Below are 27,237 nucleotides of genomic sequence, written 5' to 3'. Positions count from 1 at the left end.
ATAAATACAATGTTTAGCACAATAACAAATAGTTTCATAGTTTTACTGAGACACTTTCAAAACACATAACTGAAGCTGCACAAATAATAAATTCAAAGCCAAAAATGTCTTAGAAAATAAAATATAGTTTTTTTCAAGGACTTTTCACAATGCAAATAATTAAGACTTTGTGCAGCAAACCGAAGCCAAATGACGTCATTACCATTTATCGGACAAGTACCGATACTTTGGTATCGTGTATCGGCTCCTATCCGAAATTTACACTGAATAACATTTCTCTAAACTATTTACCAAACGTATAAACAAATATGTACATGAAACTTACAATTGTTTTAGATCTTCTGTCAAATTGTGTTTATATACTCCTACATATGCTGTCAAATGTGAATTATTATTAAATCTAAAAAAACAAAAACAAAAAATCGGTCCTTGTTAATTTGACCATCTGATCTAATTAAACAAATGCGAACCTGTATAGTCATAATGCATAGTGATATGCCAGAAAAACATAAATTATGTTAAAATATCATATTGCTAATAAAAAAACCTACAAAACAATTGACTTTGGTCAGCTAAAAAACAATAAAATACGACGCAAAATTTTCTTTCATGCATCTTTGTCAATCTTTAAATGGAACAAGCCTACTGAAGTTCTGTTTTAAACTATCTTACAATATGGATAAAAGATAGAAAGTGTTGGAATAGCTTAGACACAAATATAAACAATAAAAATAATATTTTATAATATTTATATTATTTTATTAGAAAGATCTAGTTTTTTATTGTAAATTCGCTAGGCATTTTATGGGTGAAATATTAACAACTAGAAGTGTTGGAACAGGCTTAGATCCTACTATAAACAATAGAAATAATATTAATATTATTATTTTATCAAACAAAGGATCTTAAGAATAGCTAGAGGTGCTCATTACCCTATAATTTGTGGCCGTGGCAATAATAATAATATTATTTTATCAACTTATTGAAGTTGATTAGAATACCAGCCACAATATTGAGAATAATGCAGCAGATTTATTCTTTTTCACCGAACTCTACTTGTTGTTAATGCACGAATATTCTAGCTAGCGTACATAGGCAACACAATACCACTGCTTCTTGAATAAAATCCCCCCAAAAAGCGTCCATTGTTCGTCAACAAGGCTATTGTCTACGTAATAGAAGCAAGAGTGTGAATCAGTCTCGGTAATTTCCTAAAACAGTGGAAAATGGTCTTTTTAAAACGTCAGCAAAGATCATTTTTTGACACAAGTGTAAAAAACGTTCAAAATTGGAGGAAATTTTAAGCTGTAACGTAGATGAACACAACTTAAGTGTCTCTTTAATCTTTTTATTAAATTAAAACGAAATCGTAAATTAAAACGAAATACTAAAGGATACAACACTGCCCTGAAAAGGCACAAAAATAAAGCATAGCAGAAAAGTAACTGCTTTAAATTACGTCAATTTTTTGCAAAATCATCGTCAGGGTAGTAAGGTAGTGATACTAATGCATTGATAGATATGCAGAATGTGTTTTACCACAGAAGTTTAAGGTCTGCAATAAAGTTTTAAAATCTGCTAAAATCTTACAACCTAGCAACAGAAGGCAATCAGGAAATAAATCATCAGTGAAACACATAAAATAAAGGTAAATCTAATCAAACAAACTTTAAAACGAACATTTATAGTCGTTGTAGCTTTTTACAGTCCAGGCTGGTCCAAAGCCAGTCACACACAAAACACAGTTCAATTTAGTGATTTCCTTGTTTTTCTAAAATAGAGGAACATAGAGATGTTTATACAAGCTACATGTCACAAAACTACTACATTAGAAGAAATACGAATGTCATGCAAAAAGCAAAAATTTTAGACCATCCTGGTGTAGTTAAAAGCCACGCGTCAACACAAACACTTATTACGTCATTATAGAACAAAAATGACGTCATTAGACCACGTGACAAATGGATGGAACATTAGGATTGAGCGATCGAATCTAATGATAGGCTTTTACGAAAATTTGCAAAATAATTTTGATTCAAGCAAGTCAATTCAGTTTGACTTATAAATGGTGGATTTGCATTTTGTGAGTAAGCTGGAATTTATTTTGCCAACTTTTCGTCATTTTTTACGACAATATTTTGAGATTTGTTATAGATTACGAATAAGAGGTCATTTTGTTTTTGTTTTCATTGGTCTCATGCATAACAATAATAAGTAAAAGAAAAATAAATTAATTTGTTTTAAAAATTCACTAAGTTTTTTGCCAGGTCTGTGTCAAAAAAACAGCAGCAAAACGTCAAAAAAACTTTTGGCGTCACTGGAATATTAAAAACATTAGCGCGTTTTAAAATTCTAACAAAAAACGATCAAAGAGTTTAAAAGTTCCATAGAATTCAAAAACACACGAAAAACATCCCTGACATTCTTTTCAAACACGTTTGTTATAATAAAAAGTTAGCGACTGTATACAGAACGTATTGCCTTTATTCCAAATGCGTTTGGACTAATTCTTTCACTTAAAGAGAAAGCTAGGTACACTTGGTATAGGAAGAGGCAGAAAATAAACCAAAAAAACACAAAATCGCGTCAAAATTGCTGTTTTACCACCTTGACGTCACAATATAAACAACACAAATCACTAAAAAAAAAGTAAAACAACTTTAAACATATTAGATGTCTTCGTACTTAATTGGCGAGCCGATCGGTTGATAAACGCTGTCCCTCCGCATGTAGTGCCTCTCTATCTCCTCTAGCGAGTGGCCTTTCGTCTCTGGAATGACCACTAGGGTGAAAATAACTCCGAGCAAGCAAATGCATCCGTAGCACCAGAATATTCCTTGCGTTGTTATGGCTTGCTGCGCACAATACAACTGTAAGTCTTTAACCTTCATACAATTGACTGCTTTGTCTTGATTTATCAAAGTTTCTCTTCTTGTCTTAAATCACTCTAAATCTTCTGTTTTCATATTTTATCGAAGTGTCAAATTTTCAAAAATAAAGCAAATAAAACGCATAGCGGTTTCGCTTCGGCCGTGATAAATAACAATATTTACAGAATAAATTAATTCACGACAATCTTACTTTATTATCATCTCCTTGAAAAACCAAAGTGGACGAAATACCAATAAACACACTAACTACGTCACAAGCATATTGCTTACGTCAAAACCTATTGTCTACGTCATAAACCAATTTTCCACGTCACAAGATATTATAGACGTCATGAACACATTGTTTACGTTATAAACATAATGCCTACGTCACAAACCTATTGTACAAGTCACAAACATCTTGTCTACTTCACAAATATATTGTCTACGTCACAAATATATTGTCTACGTCACAAGCCTATTGTCTAAGTCACAAACCTAGTGTATACGTCACAAATATATATTGTACCAGTCACAAACCTATTGTCTACGTCACAAACCTGCAAAGCGAAGAACTGTGACGTGACAACGAAGGCGCACAGAAGGTTGAAAGCGGTGAGGAGACCCCCGCACTTTCCCCTTGCTCGTAGCGGGATCAGCTCGGACATTATTATCCAAGGGATTGGACCGAAACCAAGCGAGAATGTCGAGATGTAGACGATCACGCTTGACAGAGCAAGCCACGATAACTCGCCTAAATACATGAAAAAAATTATAAGGGGCAAAATACATGGAAGCAACGATAACTCGCTTGTGGAGGAAAAATACATGACACAAAACGATGAATTAATAAGCCAAATAGTCAAATCGGGGAGAAATTCAGGCTTTAAAAGACATCGTTTATATGATTCTAAGCTCTTTGGTGTCGAAAACCCCCTAATACTTAAAATAACGTAGTTTCGGTGATATCATCATTTCATTCGTATAAGTTGCGAATGAGGTGAGCGCAAAATTAAGACTAATCGAAATGGCAAAACCTTCAAAAGGTTAAAAGCAAATGTATGTTTTTTCGTACTAGCAAAGTCTGGGGATGCAAATAATAGTATAAGGTCGTTTATATTTTACCTTTATGTCCGTCGTCCATAAGAAAAAAGTAAGCTCCAAAGCTTCCCATACTGAGAGCCATGAAAAGACCGCTCACTGAAAGAAGCACTTTACGACCTAAAATAAAACAAGGAATAAAAAAAAACTATAAAGAAAATGTATAGGCTATCCAGTATAGTCTGAACTTAATTTCCTTTTAAAAGACAAAAATAAAGGGTTGTGTAGAGCAGTGTTTTTTTAGCATTTGTTGAGCTACGGAACACTTATGCACAAAATAATCTTGTAAAACACCTAACGAAAGTTAATAATGTGAATAAAACAAAAACTTTACTAAAAACAAGCTATAATTGTCAATCGAATATAAGCCTACTTAATTCATTTTTAAAGGCAAAAATAGATGTTGTATAGAGGATGTTGGTATTTAGCTAGTTAAACTGATTCACCTTCATATTGTTGACAGAGTTTAATTGTTTTATGGTGTTTTCGTGCTGTTGCAAATTTCTAACGAACTGTTAATGACGTCAACTTGTTTGGATAAAAACTACCAAGGTTTCGAACTTACGCCTGGTTATAATATATTATTGCAAAATTGTTTTGATTGATCGCTTTACGACGTAGAACAAAATAGGAGATAAAACAAAAATTGTACTGAAAATGCTATAAATGGCCAGAAGCACTTTAAGACATGGATACAAAAATAAAGAAATGTTGAAATACAAAATCCTTTAATTTTCAATCTGATAGTCATTTATACAACCAAAAAAAAAACTCGACATAGGTTCAACCACATTTGATTGCATTGTGTTGCAACAAGTTTCGTTTTGCTTATTGCGACGATTTTAAACTAAAATTAATCCAAGCTCAAATTCTTACTCGTGTTCATTTTCTGTAAAAATGAGAAAAAAATCGAATGTGTTGATATTATTGGCATAGACGCCATATCTTTGAAATGTGTCGCAATTATCAAAATTGAAAGCCAATAATGTTATTTGCATATTAATGTATTAATCGTATCTAGAGCAAAGCGTTCGTGGTTTTACTCAAAAAAGTCAGCAAATTCGTGACGCAAGTCGCAACATTATGCAACAATCCAATAGATTTTTATAAATAGGCGAGAAAATTAAATGTTAATTAACAAAATGCGATCGCAGTGGGAATTTTGAAGTAATTTGCTTTTTGTGCTTTATGTAAGACCCACAATGGTTTAGTTTAACACGATTTTATGATGCACAGGGAACACAATAAGATTTACAAATCAACAATATCTAAAGCGAGCTATCTACCATAGCAATAAGACCAACGACATAATAAAGCCAAAAACACAACCATACCTACAACAGAATTAGACCTAAAATGGGTATGCCAAGGCCTAAACCTGTTGGAAAAAGTCCCAAACTCATCCGAATGAGACTTATAAGGACTAAATAACGCAAAATAAAACTGTAGGTAGAGGGTAATAAACAAATGTTGGCGCTGTTATAGCGTCGGCCATTCTGGTATCGACGTTTGGGCCATTGAGGGCAGTTAGAATCGAAAATTCCCCACTCTTGGAATTACCACGTAATTTCTCTCATTCCAAAAATCCGGGAAATCGAAGCCCGTTATTATGACATCACAACAGTGGCATCTCGCGTTGCGCGGGAAAGTTAAGTTAGTCATCATAAATTTCACGATTCTTGGAAAACTTGTCTAATTTAAAACCTACACGACTTAATGGAAACGAAACGAAAGGCAATTGTGACGAAACACTTCAGACGTTTATGATGCAATCGTTCCGGATGAAAGTTTAACGATTTCGCGTTTCCAGTTTAGCCGGGAAAACTAACTATTATTAAAAAAAATCTGAATATTATTTATTATTTTTATTAAAAGGGCAGTTCTTCATCAAAAGTTTTTTTTTTTTAAATTTATATTGTTTTTTGTTAAACAGTTTTTTTTTGTTTGTTCAAACTGCGTTAAATCATTCTTGGAATTTTAAACTCCCGACATAAGCATTTTAAACATTGGATAAAACAGAGGGCGACATTTTAACCCTATGTCGAAGGAAAGTTGTAAAGTTCACTGCAATAGCAAACTAAATGTGTAAAATATGAAGATATCTCCTCCCCTTATACGTAAATGACGACAATGACTTCAAATGGGAGCAAGTAGTTTTTAGACTTTACTGCCTCAAAGTCAGTCATTTATAAGTTCTAGTTATTTAAAATATATATCTATTTCGAAAAATAATTCAAAAAGGAGACCGTTGATGCCTGACTTTGTAGCGAAATATACTTTTTAAATCACTAGTGACTAGACCTTGTAAATGACTGACTTTGACCAAGACAGAAGAGTCAAAGAAAGTTCACTGCAACCCATCAACTTGATGCTTCTTAGGCAAAACCAGGTTTTATAATTTTGTAAAATGGATCGGCGGATCGTATTTATCCATACCTACTCGAGGGAGATTGATTTACATACTGACCAACACAAGCTCAGTAGCGCCGCTTAGTGGCCGTAACAGACACTTTATAAAAGTTTAATTTTTGCAACAAGTGGCTCTATACTCCACCTAGCGGTAAATAAGTATAAGAAGCTGTGATTCGACAAACTGTTGCCAAATAGCAACATTTAGATTCATTATACCACTTCAATAATTAACATTTTTTTATAAAAGGTGTGGGAATTTGTAAAAATATGCCATTGTTTTTTACTATCACTTTCACGCCAAAAACAGTTACGTCATACAAAAGATAAACCACATTGAGCATACAACGGTGCTATGGTTGTTTTTTGACTTGCTCCTCTCTGAGCCTGTGTAGCTCAGTTGGTAGAGCGACGGTCCCGATATGGAGGTCGTGAGTTCAAACCTCACCACAGGCTAGTTGCTTTTCTAGCCTGCCATGCTCGTATCATTAATTGACAGATTTGGTGAGTTTGTGATGCTTTCGGTGTACTATTTTATGAATAAGAGTTTTTTAAATAAGGCCCAGCGTTCTTTTGTTCGCGGCAACTTACACCACCTAGTGTTGATTTACCCACCTAATCTGTCGACTAAAGCGCATGAGACGAAGGTGAAGATGACCTGGATTCCAGCAACCAGAAGAAGAGCGAGTTGCAGCTCCGATGGGGACTTGAATCCTGCGTCCTGTGGAGGGGATGAAGAACAAATGGATAAATAACAGGAGCAAGGTAATCTTGGGAGCATAATGAGTAGAGGTTGTTGTTAGAATGAATATTAAAGAATGAATATTAAAGCCCATACAAAAGTGGGTTGCATTTAGCACGCACTTGTATCATCATCATGATAAAACGTCTTCATCAAGATGATGTCGAATTACTCGACAAACTATTAAACTTTGCTATTCATTTTATAAAGCCGCACTACAGAATAGTGCATAGTTGACTCAAGTCCAAGTATATTGGTATCCATTACCTTATAACATTGACATCCGTGCATAGTGGCAAAAATTAAATATCCTTTTTAATCTACTCTTTCAGATCGGGTCAATCCACCTGGAAGATTGTTTTGAGGTAGAACATGACGCTGTTCACTCCGCTGAACTGCTGGAAGAACATGGTTGCCATGGCGATGAGCAGGGGGACGCGCAGGGATCGCGTTGTGAGTATCTCTCTCCAGGAGGAAGACTCGGAGCTGGATTCGATCAAGTCCTGCAACTCCTCAAGCTCCTCTGAGATGTCGAACTAGGAGGGACAATATGAAGTCAGGGATATTGGAAAGAACTATAGGGGAATAAAAGTATGACAATCGGTGAAAATAAATCGAATTTTGGTTGAAATGCTGCAAGCAATAAAAAAGCAAAGAGATGTTGCAAAAAAAACACACAAGCAGGGGGTACGACATGCGGTGCGACATTATGCGCTATTTAGGCATATTTGTAAAGAATGCCTAATTTACAAAAAGCAATAACAAAAAAGCCATTAAGAAATTGGCAGATTGTTTATGTGTTGTAAATATTGTTGAACTTACAAGGCTGTTTTTAATGCCTGCATTCAACACGTAAGTTATAAATTCACTGAATTCAATTCCTACACTTATAGTTCCATTTACTTCGGTCGGCCATTGTAGGCAGGGGGTACGAGAAATTTACATGGAAGCTCAAAAGGACAAGAGTACGAGCGCCAACTTTATTTACTCACACTCTTCCCCCTGAGCTTTTGCAGGGATCTTCTCGCCTCCGGCATCTTGTTCTTGAGGAGGAGGAATCGAGGAGTCTCAGGGATGAAGAGCACAGCGATGGAGAAGCTGAGTGGGATGAATGCGATGGCGAGCGACAACCAACGCCATGGAAGCAATCCTCCTATGCAACAGAAGTACATATGTAGAGAAAAACGTTTATGGAATCCGAAACCATTGGAAGCAGGTTTAGTTAAAAAAGTAGTAAAACAAACAAAAAAGTTAGAAAAATAACTTCTACTTAACAACCAACCCGGGGTCTGGTTTTAAAATAAAAAATGGTGTGTTAATTTTATTCGTAGCAGCCTTTTAAATATATTTTTTGTGTAAAAAAATAGTATACAACATCAATTTGTAACCATCATTTATGACGATGCGATTATTATTATATAACGTATAGCCGTAGGTAAGGGTTAAAATAAAAGTTACTGAAAGCAATCCAACTAAAAACGACCAAAACATGCAGCCTTTTAAAATTTAAGAAGACAAAAAACGATGAAAATAAGTTTTAAAATAAAAAAAAACGTATAATAAAGTTGCTTGAAACATAAAAAAGTTACAGAAATTACTTTTCCTTACAAAAGCAGGGGTTTTAGCAATAACAATAATTCGTAAAAGGAATGACTGTAAGTTAAAGACTTTTAACTTAAATCAGTTATCCTAAACAACAACATCGGACAGATATTGTGTATTCGGTTTAAACCACCGTTAACCTTAGTTGGTGCCTACTGCAGCATTTCACTTCCTTACGTTGATTAACAAATGGTTTAACATCATGAACACATTAGCTTTTCTACCGTTTCTACTAAAATGCAGATAAAAGAAAAAAAACATGGATGGGTGACGGCTGTGATTAACTTGCAACTTTTCGGCGTTTGAAGAATTAGCCGTGGTATAAACCAGTGCTTCCCAACCTTTTTCAGTTGGCGACCCACTTTTAATGCAAGTTTTGTTGTGCGACCCACAATGAGACGTGGCCAAACAAATGAATAACATTTATGAAAAAAGAAACAATGCGTACACTATTTACTATTAATGCGGAACTTGAGCTTGCATATTGGATATTATCAGATAAGTAGACGAGTGATTGAAAATAAGGTATTGAAATAGTTAATACGACACAACACATCTGTTTGATACGTATTTGTTACAATGTTGTATAAAGGTTACGTAATAATAATAATTTCCCGATCTACTAGAAAACGGTACCATTTAGAAATACTTCGCGAACCACTGGTTGGGAAGCACTGAGTTAAACTAATCGTTTCTAAAGAAACGCCGTTTCAAGATTAAGCCAAGTGTTTACGACAAAAAGCGCTAGTAATGATTCCCCTAAAAGCGACGTTCTTTTAATTCTTACGAGTGACAGCGCGCGCGCGGGTTTATGACGTCACAAACGACGGAAAACCGCTGAGACAAGGAAGATCTAAAGCCGGATACGAGGCAGTTAACGAGTTGTTTTGCGAAACGTCAGCAGATCGTAGACAGACCGTGGCTTTTTGCTTGGAAGCGACAGTAAGCTGTAATCAAGTACAACTCGCCTTGGAGGCCACACACTGACCATAAGTGGCACATATTCGCGGAATCAATCATTTTTACGACGCTGAGCGATTTGCGACTTTGTTATTGTTGCGTTGGTGAACAAAGTAAGGCTTGATCATAGTTGAATCCTGAATGTTTTGCGTTAAATACACTGGTCAACAGCAAATGGTAAACGCAAATGTGATAGATTGATTTTTAAAGTGTTTTCGGCGCTCATTCTGAAACTGCCATTATTTTTTCTAGCACATAGGCTTTTGAGATAAATGCATTTTAATTTTTTCAATGTTTCGCTGTATAAATTAATTATTAGCAAATGGAACCAAGAATAAATTTGCACAGCATTATAATTATTGTGGATCACATAAAAACAAATTTGTTTAGTCTGTTTTGTGCAAATCTAAAACCAACACAAACATTTGCAAGTGTGAAAATATACATTTTGCAAGGGAGAAAAAATACTATTGATTGTAATGTCCATGGTTAAAATAAATAGTGATTTTGGGGGGTAGGCATTATTCCACTCGATGAATTGTGGAGAAAACAGTTATAATCCTGTGTAGCGTAATTGTTAGAGCGACAGTTTGGTATGACCGAGGTCGTGGTTTAAATCTTACTACAGAGTAAGTGTTTTTTTTTCAGACCTTGCTTACATCATTAATCGACAGATTCTATGAGTTATTGTGTATTTATTAAATGTATTTAGTAATCCAACTGGATAAATTATGGGGAGCACATTATTTTTAACCATTTATTACCTAATCCGTAAACGATAAATATTCCGATTGTGATTCCAAGTTGATTTCCAGAGCAAAGCAATCCTCTCAAACTTTCGGTCGATACTTCGCTGATGTAGGTCTGGTAACATGAAGTGTAAAGTGTTAATTCCACAACAAACCATATGAATGAAACTAAGGTGACAATGTGTTGGATCATTGATATTGCAATCATGTAAGGCGAATCCTACTTACTAGCAAAGCAATCTATGAGTTTGATAAAATGAATCTCAAAGCCAAAAAGGGTAAAAAAGGAGTAAAAAATCATAATTTTGGGCTGTGATAAAATTTTTATATTTACAAAGAAACTGTTATTTTTATTTCAGTTTTAAAACATAATTTTCAGAATATTTTAGACGAAAACCTATTTTCAGAATAATTTTGGCCATGAAATATTTGTTAATGCAATTTTGTGCCCAACAAATTATAGGGTTTTTAAATGTCAACAACAAGTTACATGTCAAGTAATCTAAGGTGACAGTGTGTTTGGTGATTGACATGTCAAGTATATGAGACATACAAGGCTAAACAAGGCCCTTTTTTAAATAAATAAATAAATATTTATATATCTTTAATTTGCTATAACATAATAACATGGGTTAGGTATCTTTCATAAAAAATAATCCAAGTTGAACGATACTGTTTACAGAAACATAAATTCATACTTGTTTATTTATAGTTGTTTTTCAAACTACTTATGTTTTTTTTAATTACTTATATAACCAAAATATTTTAGCAACTTACTGGAATCACTAAAGTAGTGGCAGACATCGCAATTCCAGTTACTATTCTTCCTACGTAGATCATCCAAACATCGGTCGCAAAACAAATCAGCTGCAAGAAATCATAAACAGTTTAATTAAATCCTAGTTTTAATTTATTTTAATTGAAAATGCTTAGTATTTGAACACCAAAATGCTAATTTCCAAGACAATTCTGCAAACTGATTTTTCTAACATTTTAATGGAGCAATTTTTAGTCTTAAAATGCATAAACTAAAAATCATTTCCAAGAAATTAATTTCAACTTTATCTAAAAAAGTTGCAATTATTTTAACAGATTGTGGCACATGAATCAATACAATGTTGCATTGAATGTGTGTTGTATGAAATCACCTTGACGTTTGCAAAACAAATATTGATCTTAATTCCGGATTAGTAACAGCAGAATACTCAAACAAAGCTAGAAATTTAGGCATTTTAGGTATACCAAATATCTAAGACAACTTTTACATAATGAATTAAAAAATATATTTAACAATTACCAATTTTAACAAATTGTTTAAATTATAAAAAAACAACTTTCCATTTAAACAATAAATCTCACCACTCACCAGCAAGCCAGCGATATAAGGCAGACCACTTAAAATTGCTGTTGGTTTTCTTCCCAATGATTGAATTAAAAAACCTGATAAAATTCCTCCTGCAATTCCACCAAGCGTAAGTAACGACTGCAATCACAAAACCTACTTTAATTGCAAGATACTTATGAAGAAAGGAAAATAAATAATTCATTGTTCATGTAATTTAAACCATTTTAATCAACTCACCCTAGATCATTTTTCTATATCTTTAGTGTTTTTGGAAACAAAATTTACACTTGTTGATGTTTTTATATAATTTAAAACCTTATATTTATTTTTTTTATTGAAACTCTATTAACAACAATCACATGATGTTTTTCTGATACAAAAAGTTGGATAACAGTTTTTAAAAAGTAAATCTAATGATGAACCTATTTTTTGTGATTAAAAATCAACTTACACCAATCCAGGATGCCTCTCGCTTATTTATTGAAATTGCATTTGTTGAACTATCGTTCTCAATTCCAGGAATAAGTGGTGAAGACATCCCAAGCATTGAACCTGTGCTAATTGCTCCGACCAACATCACAAAACAAGCAACATATAAGTTGCAATTGTTGCGCCTCCTGAAATAAAAAAATGTATTTATAAAAATAAATTTAAAGCCCATTGCATAAAGGTAAGATTTTAACAAACATGCCAGCAAAGGACATCTTTTAAAAATGAATAAAGAGTTATTTGTAACTTTCAAAATGCTACCTACTTCTTTATGGGCTTTGATACTCTAATTCTGTCTCACAACTACCTCCAACCATTATGCTCCAATTTATTCATAAATTTGAAGGTAATTAAATGGTAGTCTTTTATTTAAATACATACATAAACTTAATGATAACAGATATTTATTGAATTAATTTTTGTATTTGGTAATTCATAACTAAAAAAATGTTATACACAATGAGAACAGCAAATTTTTTAATGTTATTTCTTGGTATGATATTGCCACTGGATCTTAAATGATAAAAAGTATTTAAATTGTGACATCAAATATTTTTACCCAAGAAATTATAAAAAATAAACTGTTAACCTGGTTCAAAGAAAGCATGGTATGCTTTTACTGTATTTTGCCTATAATTCAAACAATAAACATGTGTTTTACAACTGTTTTTTCCGCATTGAATGATAAAAACACCACTATTAAGTGTGAAGGTTAATATGCTTTTAAACTATATTTTCAAAATATTTAGTATATTATTTCATACACTAAACAATACATGATCACATTTCAGTCAAATAGATTAAATCAAAACCTTGTGAGCATGACTCGGGGTAACAGCAAGGATTCTTCATCATTTTCAACACTTTTGTCGGATTTCTCCATTTTCTTTGAAGGTAGTAGTATTTAGTATTTAAAAATATCAAACATGTCGGGTAAAACTGCTAAAATAAGTATAACATTGTTACAGTATTAGCTATAGAATAAAACAAATAATTAGTATTACTGCTAGCCTATAACAAACAATGTTTTGGGGGGTTGAATGGGTAATTGTCTTTCTGCTAATGTTTACTGCAACAGAACACATGTAATCTTAACGTTTGAGAAAGCCTTATGTTACATTTTTTTGCTAGTGTTTCTCAACCTTTTCTGGCTGCATATAACCTTGTGGCTTTACCATGTGGCTTCAAAAGACAGTAATTTGCTCAAAATTACTAATGTTTCCTAAAGCTTAAACAAACAAAAACTAAAAAAAAACTCTTTTCCCGGTTTAAGAGAGTTTATAACCTGCAATCACAAACCCTATTACACTTGCATTAATTTCCCTACTTCACATGAATTACACAGTTTTAGTTGCTTAATTTTATTAAATATAATGTAGCTTGAAAACAATTATTAGATGGGCAGCACTAAATACTTGCAAAACAAGACAAGCTAATTCAGAGCTTAATTGAGCTTACAACAATAACAAAGGCTTAATATGCAGAAGTTACAATTAATCCATCACATGAATTAATATAAGAGGCTTTAGACTAGTTTAAGAAAAAGTTGATGGGCCAAAAATCATACACTTAATTATTAATGTTATACTACTGCTTAACATAAAGTTTTTACCCGATTTTTCCCAAACTAAACGATTACAATATCTTTAAACGTTCTGGTAATTTTATTGTTTTAAATAATAAACTGTTTTTTTATTATTATATTTCATTATCAGTAAGTTTGTTCAAAATGAGTTATTGAAATTGCAAGAAATAAATAAATATAGGAGAATAAGTATAATAATAATACTTGCCCACTTAATAACCTTAGCAATATAATCGACAGACGAAAATGTGGTAGAATTGTAGACCGACACCATTTTTAGCAAAATTTGATTTTCATAAACGGAAATATTTTCTATTTTAACCTCAATACGTCAAACTTTAATTTCCAAAACTCAATAATTTAAACTACGAGACGCACTGTTCAACTAGCTATGATTCAAGTCTGACAACTGTGACATGTTACCGTCAATAGCACGTCACTTTTATGGCGCGCGACTGTCTACTTTACTCTAACTAATTGCTGTCAGAAATCTCCCGTCGGACAATAAAATGATTTAATGCCTTCTTCTCAGAATAACGAATTACGACTAACCTGCATTTTGTTGTTTTAAGAGATTATTCTCATATAAATCGTATTATGTCTTCGCCTTTTAGAAAGCCTGGCAGAAACGGTATGGATTAGCTTATTTTTAACTCGCGAGTCCAATAGTCTAATTAAAAATTCGCTAAATCATCACAAACTTTTAATTCTTTGTGTCCAAGTTTTTCGCAAATTTGCTAAGTTTGGAAACGTGTTCAGTCATCCGTGATACCTAGCCAACCGTAACGTCAACAAAACAACAAAACTAAGGTTTCTATGAATCTGATCTATTGACAAAATTTAAAAAAAAATTTGAAAAGATTAATTTTTGTATAACGTCAAATTTAATAAATGTGGCAAAAGAGTAACATCTCCTTAGTTACCAATAAACCTTAAAAAGACGAAATTCAACCGTTGCTTTGCAACATATATCAAAAACTTATTATATTAGACCAAAAAAATTATATTATTGGAAATTATAATCTTTAATATAAAAACTAACAAAGAAATAGTGAGTTAAGTCTACTATTAATCTGTATTTCCTGTTGCATTTGAGGCTTAGATAAACACTAAGTTTCTTTCTAATATTTTTGTTAAATTAAAGTGAAATATTGCGATACAATAAAAAAATAATTTGACAAAAAATCAATTACTTGAGTCTAACGTTTGCAAAAATTATATCATTGCCAGGTTTTTGGTAGTGTTAATTATGCAATGCACTGATAGTTAGTAAGAATATATTTCGTAGCTTTAAATAGGTTTGCATTAAAGAATAAAACGTAGCCTAGATAAGATTGGAAATTTGCTGACAAGTTTATGAGATAGATGCAGGTAGAACGGTGGCGAAGAACGAACAAGTAAAGTTTAATCAGTGGGTCTCCAAACATTAAATATGGTTGCTCATAAATATAGTTGGAGGCCAGTAAGCTAGTTTTTAAATAGTAGCAAATTTTAATTAAAGATAGCAACAATAGAAAAATGTTTTTACAATAATTGCATTCAATTGTTTGAAACGTAATAACTAAAATGTTGACAATATATTTTTTGTTTAAGCATTTATATGGCATCTAAAATAAAGTTTAACTTTTAAAATACGCCAAATTTCCGCAGATTGTTTAGTTTTTAGTTTCAGTTGTTTAAAACCTGTCAAAGTCTTATTTAAATTTTAATTTTTCTAAAATAGTAAAACGAAGCAAAAACATCACAAAAAACAATTTAATACTAAAACACGGCAAAGCTAGGCAATATAAACTATTGCTATGAGACACATGAAGTAACTAACAATAAACGTCGTCAAGTTCGTTTACTATAGCTTTAATCAACAATTTACAACATAGAGTGCTGTAACAAAAAGAACGTTATTAGTAACGAATATAAAAGAGTACCCAATAAGAGAAACTGACAAAGACTGACGAAGCACAGTAAAGCTACACGAGTTATAAAGGGAAGGGAAGAATGTAACAAGACGCGGGACGTATAATGATAATTACGGAGAGAGGCAAGGAAAAGAAAGGAGAAACGCACAGAAGCAGATAGCATAGAAATCAGAGTCAACAATAGAAACATAAATCATTACATTCATCCCTTCTAGATAAAAGACCCTTCAGACAGTCCAGTCTCCGTAGCGGACAGGAGCCCGACGTTCACGACCCGATCGTCGGATGTCGGGGAGAGGTACTTCGTCTCCAGGAGATGGGGCGGGTTCAGAGGTCGGTTCATCTTCAACCGGTGCCTCGCCTTCAGAGGTCCGAGAGGTTTCGGCGTCGCGAGCGTCGTTCGTCGTTTCGGCGTCGCGAGGGGGAAAAGCGTCATGGAGCGACTCAGGAGAACCAGGACACGGAGCGAGGTCGGATGTAGAGACTGTACTTTCGCGCCCATCAGAAAACCGAACATGGGCGTAGGATGGATTCGCGTCGAGCAATGTGACAGGGTCACACAGGGGCTCTCCCTTGGTTCGAACAAACCTACGTAAAAGAACAACACCTCGATTAAGTAGCCACGAAGGCATAGCGGTTCCGGTTAAAGCTCGTCTCGGGAAACGGAGGAATCTTTCATGAGGTGTTTCATTAGTCGCCGTACAGAGAAGTGAACGAATAGCGTGAAGAGCCTCTGGCAACACTTCCTCCCAGCGGTTGCCTGACAGACCACGACTGTGAAGGAGAAGTTTAATAGTTCTCCAAACCGTTTGGTTTGTCTTTTCGCACTGACCATTACCTTGTGGATGATAGGGTGTCGATTTACTCGTTGCAATGCCCCGAGTAGTAAGAAACTGACGAGTTTCTTTGCTGATAAAAGAGGTCCCACGATCACTGTGAATATATTCGGGAAAACCAAATAAACAGAAGAGGACGGAGAGACACTCGATGACGGAGCGGGACGTCATGTCTCTGCAAGGAAAAACAAACGGATATCGACTATACTCATCAACTAGCACTAGAAGGTACGGATTCGGTCCCTGTACAGGACCCTTGAAGTCCATGCTCAGTCGCTCCCACGATCTCGTTGCTTTTACCAGATCCCGAGGTTCCGGTCTGTAGAAACGTGGTTTTAGTTCGGCGCATGAGCGACAGTTCCGCCCGACGGCTTTGGTTTCCTCGGGAGTGAACGGTAGGTTCTTACTTTTTATGAAGTGATACATACGGGCGTATCCCGGATGTCCCATCGCTTTATGCAACTCCTCAAGATTTCGCGTAGAACCTGTGAAAGCACATACCCGTGATAGAGCGTCGGGGACCACGTTTTGAACACCAGGGCGATGACGGATATCGTAAGAATATTGACCCAACTCTAGCCTCCACGAAGTGATCTTGGCGTTTTTAATTTTACCTCGATTGGTTCGGTCGAACATATAGGACACAGACTTTTGATCGGTGATGAGAGTAAAACTACGGCCCTTTAGGAAGTGAGCCCACTTGCGGACTGCTTCGACAATGGCGGTCGCTTCCTTCTCAATAGCAGGATAGTTCCGCTCATACTTGCTAAGAGTACGTGACATAAAAGCTACAGGGCGCCCGTTCTGGGATAAAACTGCAGCAATAGCGAAGTCGGAAGCATCGGTTTCCACCTCGAAGGGAACGCCGTCGCGAATAGCCCCAAGAGTTATCCTTTCGAGCTCAGTCTTTAAATCACGGAAGGAACGGACGGCCGTCTCATTCAGAGGAAAACGATTTGCAGTGAGCAACGGCTGTACGCGACGAGAAAAGTCCTTGATCCACTTAGCGTAGTAGGAGAACATCCCCAAGACGCGTTTCAAGGCTTTGGGTGACGTGGGTGGCGAGAGCTCGAGAAGAGGCTGTAGACGTTGAGGATCCGGCTGTATTTTGTTTTGACTAATCCGGTATCCCAGGAAATCTAAAGAAGTACGGCGAATCATTGACTTCTCTTCATTAAGAGTGAGATTCTGCCGAGCAGCAGCTTGAAGTAGAGCTCGAAGGTTGCTGTCATGTTCCTCCAAAGTCGAACCCGTTACAGTTATGTCGTCGAGATAGGCATAGACCTTTTTCAGCTTATTAGCTTCAATAAACTCGTCAATAGCGCGCTGAAACGCGGCGACCCCATTAGTGACGCCGAACGGCAGGCGTTTGTATTGATACAGTTTTCCGCCAGCCTCAAAAGCCGTGTAGTGTCGCTCCCCAGGTAACAACGGAACTTGATGATAAGCGGAACGCAGGTCGAGCGAACTAAAGAACTTATCTTGAGCGACCTTGTTTACTATTTCCTCAATTTTCGGCAATGGATAGGCGTCCAACTGGGTGAATCGGTTTATGGTGAGAGAGTAGTCGACAACCAGTCTCTTCTTGTTACCACGAGAGACCACTAGTACAGGAGCTCTCCAAGGAGAACGAGCAGGTTCTATAATATCAGACTCCAAGAGACGCCGGATCTCATCATTGATAAACTTCCAGTCTTCTTTACTATATCGACGAGAGCGTGCAGCTATGGGAGTACAACCTGGAAGCAAAAACTCAAATAGGCGAGGGGGGTTTAAGTCAGCGACGGCCAAAGAAAGGTGGGAGAAATCATTGAATCCAATTTTCAGGGGTGCTTCCGGTCCACCCAGGAAGAAACTAACCTCGACATGTTTCTTCAGAAAGTCCTGACCAAGAACAACGTCAGCACAAAGGTCATCTAAAACACCAAAGGTTAGGATGTATGATCGACCTAGTAGGGCTATGGTAGCGGTGGTTCTTCCCGAAGTAGCGATAGAGAGACGGGAGGAGGCCATGGAAACGGAGGAGTGGGGTCCGAAGGTCTTCAGACGAAGCTTGGTGGCTAACCTTTTGTTGACAAAGTTTTCGGAAGCCCCGGAGTCGATCAAAACTTGGACCGGAGTGGATTGTAAAGTCGCATCGACTAACGCAGGACCCAGACAGGAAGGAGCACCGGCCAGAAACGAGGGCGGAAGATGACCAGAAATCATGGAAGAACCAACGGCGGTCGGAGACGCGGGTCGTGAATTCACCCGGCGGGAGGAATACGAAGAACGACTCTGGCAGACTCGTGAAAAGTGTCCCTTTTTTCCACATTGGTAACAAGTAGCGTTACGGGCAGGACAGGTCGCGCGGCTGCTGTGCTGTCCACCACCGCAGAAATAGCACAAGTTACCTTTGGCTTTTAAGCTTCTGTCAGCCGTTGCCAGAGAAATAGACTCGGAAGCAGCGGCGGAACTTCCATTCCCGTCGCTTTCCAGCTCTTTAAAGGCGGGAACAGACGCCATAGAAGGAATTGTCTTGCCCATCAAAACAGACTGCTGCTGCGCTTTGGACAGGCTTTCAGCAAGCTGAGAAGCCTTAGTTAAATCAAGATCTTCTATTTCCAAGAGACGTTGACGGATGAACGGAGCCGAAAGACCGTTTATAAACGCATCTCTGGTAAGATCGTCTTTGTATTGATGAGCCGATACTGGAAGAAAAGTACAATCCTTCGCTAAAAGTTTAAGTTCCCGCAAATACTCCGCGAGTGTCTCGTCGGGGCCTTGATGACGACTTACAAGTAGATAGCGAGCGAATACGTTATTTTTCTTCTTCACGTACATTTGTTTTAATGTACTGACGATTTCTTCGAAGGAGTCAACATCCTCTACATAAGAGAATATATCCGGAGATAAACAGTTGACTATGAAGCGCTTCCTGTTTGCAGCGGAAGTGGTGTTATCGCCTTCGTCGAGATGGTCGATAAAGTCGTTAACGGAGCGTAGCCAATACGCGAAGTGTCGAGCAGCATTAGGAGCTTCGGGCTCGATCGTCAAAGTTTTAGGCCGCAAAAGTTGTCGGTTTTCCATCATGGAAAATGTTGTTGATTAAATTGAAGTAACTAACAATAAACGTCGTCAAGTTCGTTTACTATAGCTTTAATCAACAATTTACAACATAGAGTGCTGTAACAAAAAGAACGTTATTAGTAACGAATATAAAAGAGTACCCAATAAGAGAAACTGACAAAGACTGACGAAGCACAGTAAAGCTACACGAGTTATAAAGGGAAGGGAAGAATGTAACAAGACGCGGGACGTATAATGATAATTACGGAGAGAGGCAAGGAAAAGAAAGGAGAAACGCACAGAAGCAGATAGCATAGAAATCAGAGTCAACAATAGAAACATAAATCATTACAACACAAAATCAATCAAAATAGCTTCTCTGAGAATCGTGTTTGTTCTCCATCGTTTAGGCGTGCATTCTAACGAGTGTTCGACATCATTCACCCTTAAAAAGTCGACTTGTGGTCAAAACGTTGCACAACAAAAACAATTACTAGGGGAGGTATTTTTGTGAATGGAGAGAGGTAATTTGAATTAAAACACACACAGAAGTGAAAAGTCCTAAAAAAACGTAGCATCGCAACGCAATTGCCATTTTAACATTTAAAGACGAAATAAACAGCTTTAGTCACTACAAAATATACCAAAAATATCACGAAAACATCTTTTTAATTGGCGAGCCGATCGGTTGATAAACGCTGTCTGTTCGTTGGTAGTGCCTTTCTATCTCCTCTAGCGAGTGGCCTTTCGTCTCCGGGATGACCACTAGGGTGAAAATAACTCCGAGCAAGCAAATGCATCCGTAGCACCAGAATATTCCTTGCGTTGTTATGGCTTGCTGCGCACAATACAACTGTAAGTCTTTAACGTGGCTGTCCTTTCCTGCCTTGTGCTGACTTATCTCTGTTCTGCTTGTTTGTAATGACTGGAAATCAGCTTTCAGAATAAAGTTCAAAACAGATAGTAGACATGACTTTTTGCCCAGTGATTTAGATTTGGATTTTTCCCCAAACAGTTTAATACTGCATTAATTTTTTGCGGAATTTAGCAAGTATTAATTTATTGAGGTTGGATTTCATATTTGATCAATACCTTTTCTCAATATATTTAACAGGTATATTCTACTCCAAATAAATATATATTTTTTATTTTTTTCGCTGTTTTTTTTTATAACATCGTATTAAGTTATAAATATATATATTAAGGTACTTTAAAAAACTGAATATCTTACTTTTAGAAACGTCTGGATTCCAGCCTTACAAAACAAAAAACTTGTGAGCAAAGTTAAAACAATCTAACAAACACGCGATTGTCGACGTCACAAAACCGCGGCCCACGTCTACATCACAAACCTGCAAAGCGAAGAACTGTGACGTAACAACGAAGGCGCAAAGAAGGTTGAAAGCGGTGAGGAGACCCCCGCACTTTCCCCTTGCTCGTAGCGGGATCAGCTCGGACATTATTATCCAAGGGATTGGCCCGAAACCAAGCGAGAATGTCGAGATGTAGACGATCACGCTTGACAGAGCAAGCCAAGATAACTCGCCTAAGGGGAAAAAGTACATGCTAAGTATGTTAACTCGCTTGTAAATGAAAAATACATACAAGTCACGATAACTCGCTTAAGGGGTAAAAATACATGCGAATCCATTTAACTCGCTTGTGAATGAAAACTACATACAAGTCACGATAACTCGCCTAAGGGGTAAAAATACATGGAAGCAACGATAACTTGCCTAAAAAATACACGGAGGTCATGTTAACTCGCTTGTGAGGTGAAATACATGCGAATCCAGTTAACTCGCCTAAAGAGGGAAAATACATGGATAAATGTTAACTCGCTTAATGAAGAAAATACATAGAAACCATGTTAACTTGCATAGGAGGTAAAATACAAATGAAGATTTGAAAGGTATTTCTTCGAGATTTTCTTGCCACCCTCATAGGAAGGTAACTAAATACTAAATCTATGTAAATTCCGTCACATCACTAAATTACCTTCGTGTCCGTTTTCCATTAGAAGAAAGTAAGCTCCGAAGCTTCCCATACTGAGAGCCATGAAAAGACCGCTCACTGAAAGAAGCACTTTACGACCTAAAATAAAACAAGGAATAAAACAAAAACTGTCTGAAAACATTATAATTAGTCAATTCAGTATAAGCTATACTTAATTCTTTTAAAGGCAAAAATATAGGTTGTTTACTTTGTCCTAATAAAAAAGGGCGCAAAATGGCAGATAAAAATACAAATCTTGTAAAGTTGAAATGAAAGACTTATTTTCAACGTTCAAAATGCTACCTACTTCTGTATGGGCTTTGATATTCATTCTACGTCTAACTACAATCTCCATAAATAAAACTTCTTCAAGAAAATTATTATAGCGTGTAAAAAAAAGATAAAACCAAGTATTTTTGCCTTAATTTTTTTATCAAATCGATTATAAATTTTACTTACAGAACGTAAAAAACATATTTTTGATAATTCTTTTTTAATGGGCAGCTTGACTCGATGACCGTAGGATCCTTTAGCTGTGTTATTTTTATGCTCATTTTTTTCAATGTTTGCAAAGATGAACGAAAATAAATCGAATTTAAACACTTAATGTTCTAAAGCGACTTACGCCACCTAGTGTTGATTTACCCACCTAATCTGTCGACTAAAGCGCATGAGACGAAGGTGAAGATGACCTGGATTCCAGCCACCAGAAGAAGAGCAAGTTGAAGCTCCGATGAGGACTTGAATCCTGCGTCCTGTGGAGGAAGTGAGGAAGTGAGGAACAAAGCGATAAAAAAACATTCGAAATGCTTCCTACTTCTGTAGTGGCTTTAAAATTGATTCTACGTCCAACTTTAACCTCCAGCTGTTATCTTAAGATTTATTCAAAACGTTCACAAAATGCTCGTCCTGTGGAGGAAGTGAAAACAAGACATTACCGACAGTTTCGTAATTTTGTTTTCTTCTTTTTTTTGTTAGAGCTGGACTCGGGTTGTTTTTATTCGATTACACACTCCAGGTTTAAACTGCTATTTGTTGAAATAACGGCGCTGGTCTATAATACTAACACTTTTTTACAGCAACGAAACAATTTGTCAAAATTAAAAAAATGCAATAAAGAAATAAATATGGGAGAAAAATATAACAATAATTCTTGACCCACCCGAACCCAAACGCTAACTCGCACTCTAACCCAGATAATCTTATCAATATAAAATAAAAAACCTCCATACGAAAACGTGGTAGGATTCTAGACCAGCGTCGAAATAACTTTTATCAATTAAAAATTAAAATACTGTCCTTTATCACAACTCCACCTGGAAAATATTCTTGAGGTAAAACGTCACTCCATTCACTCCACTGAGTTGAGTGAAGAGCATGGTTGCCATGGCGATAAGGAGCGGGACGCGCAGAGATCGAGTGATGAGGATCTCTCTCCAGGAGGAAGACTCGGAGCTGGATTTGATCGAGTCCTGCAACTCCTCAAGCTCCTTTGAGATGTCGAACTAGGAGGGACAATATGAAGTCAGGGATATTGGAAAGAACTATAGGGGAATAGAAGTATAAATCAATCGAATTTTGGTTGAAATGCTGCAAGCAATAAAAAAGCAAAGAGTCGAACTGATAGGAACAATGGGATTACAATGGGGTATAATGGAGAAACAATGGGATTACAATGGAGGAATAATAGAAGGAACTTGGGGTGGAATTTTGGGACAATACTTAAGAAATAAAAGTATGACAACCAAGGAATATAGGATTATTATAAGAGGAATAATCGAGAAATAATGGATGTGAGAAAAAAGGGCTAGGATGTTGCAAAGAACTATAGGGCAGTAAAGGATGACAATCGGAGAATGATAGATAGAATTATGGTGGGAATGTTGTAGGAATGTAAGGAATAAAAAAGCACAGTTATGTTGCAGAAAACAGGTTGAGTAAACAGTTAGCGCTCTTAAAAACTGAATTCACCGACTTTCATTCTTCCCTCTAAAATTATAACAGGAAGCAGGTCGAGTGAAAAGTTATCTGCCTTTTAACTCACATTCTTTCCTCTGAGCTTCTGCAGGGATCGCCTTGCCGCCGGCATCTTGTTCTTAAGGAGGAGGAATCGAGGAGTCTCGGGGATGAAGAGCACAGCGATGGAGAAGCTGAGTGGGATGAATGCGATGGCGAGCGACAACCAACGCCACGGAAGCACCCCTCCTGTGCAACAACACAGCTTGGGTGAGTATTTCTCAACCGTGACTCTTAAAATTTTAACCATTTACAATATCACTAGGCTTAGATTTCGTCAAAATAACCACCACAGCGGTAAAATTAGATGCTTTTATTTAAAAAAAGGAAAATTCACATCTTTGAAATAGTCATCGCAAACTCAATGAATCTGTTGATCAATAATGCAAATAGGAGCTCATTTGGTAGAGCGACGGTCCCGGTATGACCGAGGTCGTGAGTTCGAAACTCACCACAGGCTAGTTGTTTTTTTAGTCTGCCCTGCTTGTATCATTGATTGACAGTTTCAGTGAGTCTACGATGGCTTTTCAGTGTACTATAATGATATAGAATACTTAATCGTTGGTCAAAAACAGGTTTCCGAGGGGCTAGATCACAGTTGTTATTAAACCCATATGTGTGTGCGTCTTTCATTTCTTTAAAATCCTTCTAAATAAAAAAATTGCCCTTGGCTTCTTTATTAATCCAGCCTGTCCATAAATTGTCAAAAAACAACAAACTGATTATTTACCTAACGCAAAAACAATAAAGACACCCATGGTGATCCCAAGTTGATTTCCAGTGCAAAGTAATCCTCGCAGTCGTTTAGTCGAACATTCGCTGATGTAAGTCTGTTTCACATAAAAAACACTCACAAATTACATGTGATCTAATTGGAGGATTAACATGACAGTAAGATAAACCAAAGTTAACTGACAAAACACTCTATATAATTGCTGTTTAAGAAAAATTAAATAAACCTTTATTCCAGAAATATTTGTTTACCTGTCAAAACAAAGATTCGCAGTACAGACATACTTCAAAAATAAGATGTAAAAGCTATCTTTTGATTTTTTTAGGGTGGAAATAAAAGATTAACTTTTTTTTTAAAAACATTTTATTTTTTTGCCACTTAAAAACAAATTAGAAAATGTAAAGATTTAAAGTATATTCATACTCTAAAGATGTAAAAGCTATATTTTGAATTTTATAGTATGGAAATAAAAGATTCTGGTACACTTAAATTTGAAGTGTTCGTTACTTTAATGTGTTTTTTTTAGAAATTGTTGAGCAGCTTACTGGAATAACCAAAGTTGTGGCTGACATTGCAATTCCAGTTAAAATCCTCCCAACATAAATCATCCAAACATTAGTCGCAAAACAAATCATCTGCAAAACCAATTTGGTAAAACGTAGTGTTGATTTATTGTTCTAAAAACTGCCAATATACAGACCTTTGTTAGTTAATAAAAAAATTTAGTTATTTTTTAATTGTAAGTAAACTAAAATTATGACAAAGTTTTATATGTAAATACATAAGGTAGTTACACTTTTCTAAGGTTTGTCCAACAGTTTTTTTTTAATATTTAAGGATTATATGCATTTGTTTTTTAAAGATTTTCTAAATTTTTAGCCAATATCTATCCTAAACAATATAACTTACAGACAAGCCAGCGATATAAGGCAGACCACTTAAAATTGCTGTCGGTTATCTTCCCAATGATTGAATTAAAAAACCTGATAAAATTCCTCCTGCAATTCCACCAAGCGTAAGCAACGACTGCAATAAAAAACATACTTTAATTCCTAAAACACAAGAAAATCATTTACCTATAAAATTATTGTTGTGTTGATGCCACAAAATGTTCATTAATACCTTAGTCCATACTTTGATGCACATACATTAACAACAACTAAAATTCTTAAATTATAATGAAGCAGTAGACTATCCTGGCTATTTTGTGCTTTTTCATTTTTTATAATTACGTTGAAAATATATATTTTTATCATCCTTGGCATATATTGTTTCCAATTTTTTATAGACTTTATATAATTAAAGGGCAATCAAATCTAGATTTTTTGCAAATATAGACAGCATACTGACTTACACCAATCCAAGATGCTTCGATCTTATTTATCGAGATTGCATTTGTAGAATTATCGTTCTCAATCCCAGGAATAAGTGGTGATGACATCCCAAGCATTGAACCTGTGCTAATTGCTCCGACCAACATCACAAAAGAAGCAACATACAAGTTGCAATTGTTGCGCCTCCTGAAATAAAAATTAAATATAGCTTCCTGAAATAATAAAAAAAATATTTATTTATTATTTTCGTTTTTAAATTAAGGGAAGAGCACAAAGTTATCTTATAAATATGTTTATACAAGGCAAAGATGACAGAAATTTTATTTAGTGAAATAGTTTTATAATTTACAAACAATTTAAAAATATTAAAAATCTAAAACAGTTATATTATTTTTTTAATTTGACAAAATTATGCCTATTTAATACCACGGCAGTTCAGGACAAAATATGACATTTTAGAATCATACCATTATACACTTTTATCAACAACAAATAAAATAATTTAAGGCAATGCTAAACCAATTCAAAATATTTAATTATTTGGTGTACTAAAAACTACATAAATGACTGGACTATAATAACATGTGTTGCTTTTTTTCACTTGCATTAAAATGGCACCAATAAAACTTTCGAGTAAAAAGCTTATTCTGATTAAATCATTCTATTTTTGCACATTATAGAAGCAAATTATAACATTTAATTAAATTATAGGCTACATTAAAATATACATTACTGTCTGGGATACAATTTCTTAAACAATGATGTTCTACAACTGATTTTACAACCCCACTAAAAAATACCAATAAAACCTTTTAAATTTAAAAACTGTTAAAAAATATCAACAAAACCTTCTGAGGGTGACCAGAGTTACAAAGGTTGCTTTATCTTCTTCAACATCTTTGTCAATTTTTTCCATTTTCTTTAGAAGCTACATGATTTAATTTAAAGGAACATGGAACACATTAGTAGAAACTGTTAACAAATGTATACTAATTTGCATTTCGCCTATCTTAACACACTAATCTGAATTGCCTACTTGTGGCTGTTTCCAGTTGTCCAACAGAACATTGATGCCAGGAGCTGACACAGGTTAATATTTTGTCTCATGGCTAATATTTAATGTACTGATGGCAAATATAGCCTTGTTGACTTACTGATTTCACTAACTTCGCTACAACCCTTATTTTTACTGTGTTATCCTTATTAGTTTTTAGTTAACAATAGCTGAGCTTAATTAAATAGTCCAATTTGGTATTGTGTTGTTCTATTTTCTTGTAATCAAAACTCATCTGAGGTAAATTTGGGTTTTTATATTGTACAAATTGGTTTGCTGTCTGGTAATTTGTTGTCCTTTTAAGGTATTTTTTTGCGCTTGTATTCAATTATAAACTAAAAGTTAGTGTTAATATTCTTTGAAGAAAATGTATGTAGATATTACACAATCAAATTTTGGGAATATACCGTTATAGCTCCTTCCACATGTAATAAATAAGACCAGTTTAATGAC

The 27,237-nt window shown here is 35.3% G+C and overlaps 1 protein-coding gene, 1 non-coding gene and 1 pseudogene across 2 annotated transcripts; 1 reads left to right on the top strand and 2 right to left on the bottom strand.

Moving 5' to 3' along the window:
* Positions 1 to 1,343: 1,343 nt before the first annotated feature.
* On the bottom strand, positions 1,344 to 13,211 carry LOC146131786 (solute carrier family 2, facilitated glucose transporter member 8-like). Its single transcript, XM_083397042.1, has 11 exons — positions 13,080 to 13,211; positions 12,230 to 12,395; positions 11,800 to 11,916; positions 11,211 to 11,300; positions 10,449 to 10,548; positions 8,115 to 8,275; positions 7,470 to 7,658; positions 6,996 to 7,101; positions 3,996 to 4,091; positions 3,431 to 3,624; positions 1,344 to 2,855 (listed from the first exon to the last, which is right to left on the bottom strand). The coding sequence occupies exons 1-11, from the start codon at positions 13,148 to 13,150 to the stop codon at positions 2,670 to 2,672; spliced, it is 1,476 nt and encodes a 491-aa protein (XP_083253168.1). The 5' UTR covers positions 13,151 to 13,211; the 3' UTR covers positions 1,344 to 2,669.
* On the top strand, positions 6,766 to 6,836 carry Trnai-gau (transfer RNA isoleucine (anticodon GAU)). The gene has a single exon. It is a non-coding gene; the product is annotated as a tRNA-Ile (tRNA).
* A 7,093-nt stretch (positions 13,212 to 20,304) lies between the features above and the next one.
* Positions 20,305 to 26,646, bottom strand: LOC146131785 (solute carrier family 2, facilitated glucose transporter member 8-like; annotated as a pseudogene).
* Between the last annotated feature and the right edge of the window lie 591 nt (positions 26,647 to 27,237).

Source organism: Ascidiella aspersa, chromosome 9 (assembly GCF_963924565.1).
Source record: "Ascidiella aspersa chromosome 9, kaAscAspe10.2, whole genome shotgun sequence".
In the NCBI taxonomy this organism is placed as follows: domain Eukaryota; kingdom Metazoa; phylum Chordata; class Ascidiacea; order Phlebobranchia; family Ascidiidae; genus Ascidiella; species Ascidiella aspersa.
The sequence above is the reverse complement of the archived record's forward strand: the minus strand, read 5'-3'. Positions and strand labels throughout refer to the sequence as shown.